The sequence below is a fragment of the Nicotiana attenuata genome, unplaced genomic scaffold, assembly GCF_001879085.1.
Source record: "Nicotiana attenuata strain UT unplaced genomic scaffold, NIATTr2, whole genome shotgun sequence".
NCBI lineage: Eukaryota > Viridiplantae > Streptophyta > Magnoliopsida > Solanales > Solanaceae > Nicotiana > Nicotiana attenuata.
The window spans coordinates 44,924-54,896 of record NW_017671322.1 but is presented as its reverse complement, the minus strand read 5'-3'; the positions used below and the strand labels follow the sequence as shown (position 1 = coordinate 54,896).

The 9,973-nt window shown below is 33.7% G+C and overlaps 2 protein-coding genes across 2 annotated transcripts; both read left to right on the top strand.

Annotated features, from left to right (window-relative positions):
• The first annotated feature begins 4,191 nt into the window (after nucleotides 1-4,191).
• On the top strand, nucleotides 4,192-5,559 carry LOC109207550. The gene has a single exon (XM_019370489.1). The coding sequence runs from the start codon at nucleotides 4,192-4,194 to the stop codon at nucleotides 5,557-5,559; it is 1,368 nt and encodes a 455-aa protein (XP_019226034.1).
• Nucleotides 5,560-6,358: 799 nt separating this feature from the next.
• LOC109207554 lies at nucleotides 6,359-9,527 on the top strand. Its single transcript, XM_019370492.1, has 5 exons — nucleotides 6,359-6,676; nucleotides 7,637-7,707; nucleotides 7,807-7,982; nucleotides 8,883-8,991; nucleotides 9,098-9,527. Exons 1-5 carry the CDS (start codon nucleotides 6,424-6,426, stop codon nucleotides 9,398-9,400), a joined length of 912 nt encoding a protein of 303 aa, XP_019226037.1. The 5' UTR covers nucleotides 6,359-6,423; the 3' UTR covers nucleotides 9,401-9,527.
• Nucleotides 9,528-9,973: the final 446 nt, after the last annotated feature.

Genomic DNA, 9,973 nt, shown 5'->3' with positions numbered 1-9,973 from the left:
ATAATGTAGAAAATCATAGATAATTTGTATAATATATAATTAATTGTATGAAATTTATTTTTACTATGTATAAATCAGATACAAAATATACAAAAGAAATATTGTATAAATTTTGTATGTAAGTTTTATGTTATTGTAGTTGTATTTTACTGGGTGGCAATAATGTGTGAAAGTTGTAGAAAATTGTAGATAAGTTGTATTCTTCTATAACGGGAGATGTTGGCATGTCAAGTAACTTTAGTGTTCCAGACGAACATGCATGAAAATAAAGATAAATTCTGTTATGAACAGTTTGTAGAAATTTTGTAGATAATTTGAAGAAACATTGAAATTCTGTATTTTCATATTAATTTTTCAAATGATATGTAGTTTTGTTGTAGATTAAATGTAGGAAACAAACCATTGTGAGTCTTATTTGACTCATTCCTCACATTCAACCTATTCTACAAATTCACTCCCATTTAAATACAATACAACCATACTTTCTTGAATTTAAAGGTATAGCAATATATATAACTTAAAAAACATCTTCTCCTCTGCACAAGTTAGCTCCAAAACAGACGAAGTGGAATAACAAGCTCCCATCAAAACTTTTAATACAAAAACACAAAGCTCAAAAATAAATAAACAACAGTCTACAATTTTTCTACAATTTCTGCAATATAATGTATGTCATGTCTTCTTCTTCTTCTTCTTCGAGTTTCAATCTGAAATTCAGCAAAATCAAGTCTAATCTTCACCAAAACCCCTCAAAATTGAGATATAAACTCCAAACCATATTCTCAATTATTTACAACAAAACCCAATCCAAACAAATAATGATTTTTGAAACCAAAATTTGAATTCAAAGCTTCAAAGCTTTTTAATGGCTGTCAATGGTGGAATTGCTACTCTCTTTTCCTTTCCTCTTATATTACTGAAATTTGGGATTGCGAGATAGAGAGAGACGTAGAGAGAATTCTCAATTCTTTGCAACAACATCCAATCCAAACAACAATGTCTTTTGAAAACCCAAATTCGAATTCAAAGCTTCAAAGCTTTTTAATGGTTGTCAATGGTGGAGGGGTTACAAATTTTCGCTGGTTTTAGAAGAGGAAATCGTGGGTGTTTCAAGAGGAAATCGTGGGGATTTGGAGAGAGAAACTTGGGGGGAGTGGGAATATACGCTTGAGTAAAATTAGGATCCTAATTAATACCATTAAAATCCTAAAATGATACATAAATGGTAATTAGGTATATAGAAGGTAATTATATTAAAAGTTAAGCATGAAGGGTAATATAGTTTACTATATGGCATAGGAATGTAAAAATTCCTATTTTTAAACCTTTTCCAATAGTTTAGGGGCATTTTGAACCTTTTTCCGTTGAAAAAAAAGACTGTTGTGGAGTTTTATATTCTACGTGTGAAATTTCGTGACATTGTCATGGAATTTAAACTTTCTATCCCAGCAGATTCAGAATTTGCACCTTACGAGTTAGGTATAGCATTGAACCCAATGTTTATTTGAGTTCATGACTTCGAAATTTGATATTTATATAATGTTTAGTAAAAAAATTTACACATATACAAGGACGAAGCAAAAATTATTGAGTTTAACTGAACTCACAATTTATACTATAAAAATTTATTCCAAAAATAAAAATGTAAATTCTTTTTAAATTTCGATATGGTGAATATGTTGGTTCATTATTTAAAAAATAATTACAAGTTTGTGTATATTTGAACGAGAATACCTTTACCCAATTCTCTTTCTCCATATTTCAAGTAACTTCACAGTTTAACAAAGGAAAAATGCATAAATACCCCCCCCCCCCCCTCCCGACCTATATTCGGATTCCTAACTACACACTTTTTCTTTGCGAGAATCCTATTACCCCCCTAAACTTATTTTAAATGGAATTATTTGCAGCCTTAACGCTGACGTGGCAGAGTGTGTGTATTTCACTCTCCCAAAGGAGAGTGAGAAGCAAGAAAAAATGATTTCCAGATTATTTTTTATTCTTTTTTACCAGTTTTTCTTACTTTTTTTTTTTCCTTTTCCTTTTCCCTTTTCTTTGTCTTTTTCCTTTTACTTTTTTTTCGTTTCTTCTCTAGTTTCGGCGGATATTCATTCACCGGCGACTTTGTCTCACCGTTTTTCTTCCATTTTTTTTTCCACACACAAACTAAACTCTCAAACATATCTATTCATAAGTAAAGCAAAATACACTCAGATTTGGGGAAAAAAATTCATCATCGGAAAATCTTCCCAGGCCGGAAAAAAATAATGTAGTGACATTTTAACTGGAAAAAGTTTTTTCTCGGCTTATATTCGTTTTTATTTCTTTTGCTCTTCCTCCCACACATAAATTACACTTTCAAAAAAAATTTATATATATATATATAAAACAAAACACACTTAGATCGGGATAAAAATCTGTCGCTAGAAAAAAAGATTCGCCGGAAAAAATGGTGTTTGTGAAATTCCAACGACCACCATTTTATGGCGCCGGTGACCAAAACAAAAAGAAAGAGAATGAAATAACCAAAAAATGAGAATAACAAAAAAATAAGAAAAAAGGATAAGAAAAAGAAGAAAGAATTAAAAAAAAGTACTAAAAATACATGTGGGGGCGCGTTGTATTGGGGAAAATTTGTATTCATATATACATGATGACGTGTCCTGACACGTGGAATGGATAATGAGTTGTGATTTGCCACGGTTCAAGAGCTACAAACAGGTNTATATATATAAACAAAACACACTTAGATCGGGATAAAAATCAATCGCCGGAAAAAAATAAGCCGGAAAAAATGGTGTTTGTGAAATTCCGACGACCACCATTTTATGCCGTCGGTGACCAAAACAAAAAGAAAGAGAATGAAATAACCAAAAAATGAGAATAATAAAAAAATAAGAAAAAAGGATAAGAAAAAGAAGAAAGAATTAAAAAAAAGTACTAATACATGTGGGGGCGCGTGTAGCTAACCACTTGCCAAGTGTTTGGTTGTCTAGTTTTATGGTGGTATTTATTCCATTTAAAATAAGTTTAGGGGGGTAATATGATTCCCGCAAAGAAAAAGTGTGTAGTTGGGAATCCGGGTTTAGGTCAAGGGGATACTTATGCATTTTCTCTTTAACAAATAAATGTAGCCGCGGGTGGAAACTTGTAGAATGCAATTTAAGGGAAATTGCATAAGTCGCATTTAGGGTCTGGTTGAAAAGCCACCAGGTAATTAGAATTGGTGTAATTACTAGGGTATTAATTACACAGTTATGTAATTACGACGACCTGTTTGTTTGTCATAGTGTAGTTACAGCGTAATTACAAGTTTACTGTTTGATTGCACAAGTGTAATTACACAGTTAGACTAAATTTTAAATGAAGTAATTATCAAAACTTGAAAGTTAATATAATAAATATATGCCTATAAATTTTTGTAAGTATAAATGATATTATGTTTGGTATTTAAGATATATATTTTTTCGTGAATATGCATTAATTAGTAATCATATATTGTTGACCAAAAATAAAAAGTAGTCATATATTTATAACTAATATTGTAATAATAATTTATATATATATTTTTCAAATTAACAATATTTAGTTTAGATACTGACAAAAACTAAAAACGTACGTTTTGTCAGAACATCATTGAATTCATGTTTGAAAATAAAATAATATTTATAATTAAAATGTCATAACATTGTTCAAATGGTTGACAAAATTAATCTATCCTCTAACTAAAAAATGAACAACAACAATGTGAGCCAATACTACTAAAACAAGTAAATTGGAACCATGAATATAACACAATTTTAAATCCAAAGAAAAAAATAGTTAAGATATATCAAATTTCAACATAATAATAGTAAATTCCGCTCAGTCAACATTTATAGAAGGGAGAAGTATACTAGACAATGTTATTCTTGCTCATGAATTGGTAAAAGGATATAGCAAAAAAGGGATCTCACCTAGATGCATTATCAAAGTGGATATAAGAAAGGCCTATGACTCTGTTGAATGGTCTTTCTTACAAATGGTGCTGTTGGATTATGGGATTCCTACTAAGTTTGTGCAGTGGATTATGGAGTGTGTAACTAAGCAAACTATTCTATACTGATCAATGGTGGACTCACAAAAAGATTTCAAGCAAAGAAGGGATTGAGACAAGGGGATCCTATGTCCCCATACTTATTTGTCTTAGTGATGGAATATTTGAGCAGAACTTTGAAGAGTCTCAAGGATATTCCTGATTTCAATTTCCATCCAAGATGTGCAAAAATGAACCTCACTCACATCTATTTTGCAGATGATCTGATCATGTGTTGTAGAGCTGACAAGACCTCTATCCAACTACTACTAGACAAGTTCAACCATTTTTCAAAGGTGACAGGGCTCATGGCTAACTTAGATAAAAGCTCTATCTATGTAGCTGGAGTCAACCAGGGATTTAAAGAAATGATATGCTCAGACTTCCAATTCAAGATGGAGTCCTTGCCATTCAAGTACTTGGGAGTGCCTTTATCCTCAAGGAAACTATCTATTCAGCAGTGTATGCCATTAGTAGAGAAGATTACAAACAGAATAAAGTGCTGGACATCAAAGCTCCTATCATACAGTGGCAGACTACAATTGATAAGAAGTGTGTTGTTTGAAATGCATACATACTGGGGGCAGGTGTTTTTGATACCAAAGAAGATCATACAACTAGTGAACTCTGTCTGTAGAATTTTCCTATGGACAGGAAGTTATAGTCCTTCAAAGAGAGCTTTGATTTCCTGGGACAGAATATGCATGCCTGTATCAGCTGGAGGTTTAAATGTTATAAACTTTGAATGGTGGAATAAAGCAGCACTGTGTAAGCTAATGTGGGCAGTACACTCAAAGAAGGATGCTCTCTGGATCAAATGGATTCACTCAGTATATATAAAGAAGAAGGATTTCAATAGTATGCCGACTCCTAATCAAGCTTGCTGGTTGGTAGGGAAGATATTTGATATTAGAGACCGGTACATAAACATTGAATCCTTTGCAAATATAAACAAGTTTTGCAGAAGAGAAAAATTCAGTATTCAGAAGATGTACACTCTATCAAGACCCCAGTATCCAAAGGTTGGGTGGAAAGCCTTACTATTGGGTACAAGCATCCCTAGGCACAACTTTATACTATGGCTAGCTCTAAATCACAGACTTAATACTGTGGATAGATTAGCAGCATGGGGCATACAGGTCGACCTTGGAAGTCTCCTATGTAAGAATGGGCAAAATGAAACTATGACTCACTTGTACTTTGAATGTCAATACTCAAGAAGCATATGGGGCATTCTGCTTAATTGGATAGGAGAGAAACATCAGATTGGTTCATGGGAAGAGGAAGTCAAATGGCTGAGTGCAAGAACAAAAAACAGTCGAGCCTATGGTAGTATTCTGGCATTTCTGTTTGCAGCACTAATATACGACACTTGGATAGAAAGGAACATGCGTAGATTCCAGGGAAAGGAGACTGATATGACGAAGATGATACAAGACATTGTCCTTCAATTACACATCAAAGGACAGCAGAAGGCAAAATAGAAGAAGTACTTAGAAAGAATAAATAGCTTTCCTCTATGAAGTTTAGTCTAGTAGAGGAACTATTAAGTCTGTAAATATTCTTTTTTGATATAGTTATTTTGATGTTTTTTTGAGTCTAACTCTTTAGTCCAAAAGAGTTAGAGGTGCTGTAAATATCATTACTGGTTAAATAAAATTTGATATTTGACCAAAAAAAATAAATAGTAAATTCCACTACAACTTAAGATTAGGAAACATAATAAGCTTATAACCACATTCAACAACGAAATTTCACTTTAGTTGCATCACTCATTATATGCCAAGTTTGTTAATGACTCGTTATTTCTAATAATAAGAGGTGTAGTTTCAAAAAATAGAATAATAACTAAAATATAAGTAATTACATAGAATCACAAGAAGTAAAGGTAGAAAAATAAAAGATAAATAATGTACAAAGAAAAATATATTTTAAAATTTAAAAAAAAAGTAAAAATACAATTAAAAAAAATAGAAACAAAAAGTTATAAAGAAAATAAATTAAAATAAAAACAAAAAGGAAAGAAACTAAAAAAGCAACCTAATTATTTACCACCAATTCTCACCTGCCCTTGAGAACTGGAGAGTGTAACAACTCTCCAATTACACCAATTTCATACTGACCAAATAATTACATGGCCAAACAAACATGCCAAATTGTGTATTACACCCAATTACACTTAAATCAAATTGCTAGGTGACTTTCCAAACAGGGTATTAGTGGAAAAAAGTTTGGGGCATTTAAGAATTTATAAGTCGCATTTACCATACGCGACTTAGTAAAGAGTGCCGCAGCAAAACAACATACAGAGCTCCACTCTCAGTTTGCGACTTTCTGCTGCTCAAAGGATGATGAGAAGTAAACTCAGTAGCAAAATCAGCCATTTCTTGCGAAACCCTTTATTCTCCACACCTCTCCGTCACCATCGCCATCGTTTTCCAACAATACTACAACCAAAGCAAACCCTTCACAATCTTTGTAATGATTTGCAAAATGGTGTTCCTTTTAATAAACACATCTGGGTTTCAGCTCTTCGGTACTTGAGCACTAATTCTTCTGAAGAAATAACCCCAGAGAGAAATGGAAACGACCCACTTCACTGTAAGCTCTGTCGTTTCATTTTTTTGTGTTACTCTATTCAGTTCCTCATTAGGTGTTTGATATTCTGTTTATGTGGTGGTTTATATTCTGCGTTGTTATTTTTAATGTTGAGGTGATCCTTGCTTCTTATTTCAATGATGAAGATATCGTATATATGCGAAGCAATCCCTAAGTTAGTTTTTTTATTTTATTTTTATGACGGTGGTGTCAGCTTATGCACCTCAATTATTTTACCAGGTACCTGCTACCTACCACTAGCACAAGTAACGGATAACTCTGCCTACTTAGACTTAGACAGATAGAAAGAATTCACCTAGTGTTTTTTGACTCGCTGGGATTTGAACCTAAAACCTCGTTATTTTCTTCACACCTCATTGACCACTATGCCACACCCTTAGAGTTATATTGTTATGTTGGTGAACCAACAAATGAAAATGTTGATAAGTGAGGCTGAATTCAGTGGTGGAGCTTGGAATTTATATAAGGAGTTTCGAGAAAACAATAGAATGTGACAGTTAGGATTTGAACTTGTGACCTAAAGCAATTTTTGGACCCCCTTCCCTACTATACTAGAATTTTTCCTTATGTCAAGGGGATTCAATAGCTTATATATAACCAAAAACAAATTTTACCCTGTTTACGCGGTATAATTTGTCAACAAAGGGGATTAAGTTGAACCCCGTTCCCCCACCTGGTTCCGCCATTGAGATTGGCAGCAGTGGTAGTGTACCTCCACCAACAACTAGTAGATTGGAGGTTTGACTTGAAGTTAATTGGAAACATTATTCATTCCCTGGTGGGGCTAAAAGAACTCGCAATGTTCATTTACTCTGAGAAATATAAGGATGTTCGTTCTTTAATTGTTTCTTATTCTGCTTGGATTAAATTTAGTGAATTCTTGTCAAATTTGTCAACTTATATTCTCTCACACGGCCACACTTTGTGTGTTTATGTTTGAAGATGAAACAATTGCGGATGTAGACCCAATAGATTTATGGGAAGAAGAAGAAGAAGAGGATGCTGAGCCTGAGGTATAGGAACTTTTGGAGTTTTAGGATTCAATATTTTTTCTTAATTTTTTTTTTGTGTATATATATGTTCAATTTGATTTTAGCAGTTCAAACATTCAGATTGGTGATGGAGGTGATGGAGGTGGAATAGTTTTGCAAAATTGCCCTTGGGGCGAGCAGGCGTTATCCATTGCTCGTGATGTGCTGCTACAGTTCAGTGATGACATGGAGCTCTATGCATTCAAAACTAGTCCTCGTGGATACATCTATGTGAGATTAGACAAACTTCCAAATGAGTAAGTTGCTGCTTGCAATACAGGCTTCTTGGCTATATCATACGCTCCTCCGCATTTTCAGAAATGAAGTAGAGCATGTTTTCCCTCAATTCTTTGTTGCATTTGATCTTTAAAATTCTATTCTCTGGATTAGTCACAATCAAGTCAACCCTCTGTCCCATTTTATTTAACGAAGTTTGAATGGTCACATAAAAGCGATATTGGTGAGTTTGACTAGTATTATGTCACTATTGAATTGTTAAACAATAGTGACAATTCATTATGTCCTCTTTTGTTTGACTAGTATTATGTCACTATTGAATTGTCCCATTTTATTATGTCCTCTTTTGTTTTTGTTTTCCTTTTCCTTTTCCTTTTCCTGAGCCGAGGGTCGATTGGAAACAGCCTCTCTGCCCTTTCGGGTAGGGGTAAGGCCTGTGTACGTATTATCCTCCCCAGACCCCACCTTGTGGGACTATACTGGGTAGTTGTTGTTGTTGTTGTTGTTGAATTGTTAAACAAGTTCTTTTCGTTATAAAAGTGAGAATAGTGTAAAAGATTTTTGATTATGAAAGCATGTCAAACATTTTGGTTGTTCCAAACTAAAATGTGTGTTATATAACTTGTGATGGATAAGTAATTGGGCTAGACCTCTTAGTTATAGTTAGTTATGGGTCATGTATAACTATGAGAGTTCTTTTGATAACTATAGGTAGTTATAGGACCTCTTCCTTGCCTCAATTTCTTCTTCATTTTCCTTTCTTGCATCTTTCTTTCTATCCATAGCTTCGTGCAGATAGGACTTCATAAACGGAAAGTTGAGTGCATACTTTTAATAGTTTTCACTTGGTTATTGCACGGAATTCTTTTGATATCTGTTCCTGGTGGTAGTGTTAGTGTGTAACGTACTCTTTATATCAGATATGGCTGTCCAAGTATGGATGATATGGAAGAATTTAGCCGCCAATACAAGAAAAGGTTAGACGAAGCTGGTGCACTAGGGAAAATTCCTGATGATCTGGCACTTGAGGTAACTGTTAAAATTGTGGTTGTTTTCTCTTCTGTAGAAATTTGATAATGGTTTGGGAGTATTGATTTTTGAAATAATCATATCCTCTCCTTCCTGTGGTCCTAAGGTATCATCTCCTGGTGCTGAGCGGCTACTAAAAGTACCAGATGACTTATCCCGCTTCAAGGACATGCCTATGAGAGTTAGCTATATAGAAGAAATGAACTCTAGAAACCTCGAAAAGGACGGTGTATTCTTCTTAGAATCAGTTGATGCAGAATTTGGAAGCTGTGTGTGGAAGTTGGCAGATGTGAAGAAGAACAGAGATCCAGCGGCCAAAGGAAGGCCTCTAAGCCGTAAACAGAAAGATTGGAGGTTAAAACTGCCTTATGCAATGGTTAAGAGGGTAACGTTGTATCTTGATTATTGAATTATGTCTAATTGTTGTAGGACTCAAGATGTTGATGTATATGCTGTTGCTTTATAAACACTAAAGATTTTGACATAAAATTTTGATGATATTATCTGTGTCCCTGAAGGCTCCTAAGGGATCGTTTGGTATGCGGACTAAATTATCCCAGGACGATAATCCTAGAATTATAATCCCTGTACTAATTTATCCCACACGGGAGGTGCGATAATATAATCCCAAATTTGATAGGATAAATGAAATATCAAGACTGGGATTAAATTTATCCCACCTTATCCAGCTTACCAAACGACTTCTAAGTTCTTTATGACAATTCCTTTGGGTTAAGATACCACCCAGAATCTGATCAATGTGAAGAATAAGATATCTTTTGCTTGAGTTTTTTTTTTCTTCTTTTTTGAGTTTTTCCTTCTACACTACTTAACAGTGTCGTTGTCTATAGTATGCTATGGCTGTTTTCCTTCTCTATGTTTTTATTTGGGCAAGTTACATATTTGGCCGGTAAGCCAAAAATAATTACATTCGCTAGCTAAATATACAAGAAATATGTATGTCATAAATTAATATATAAAA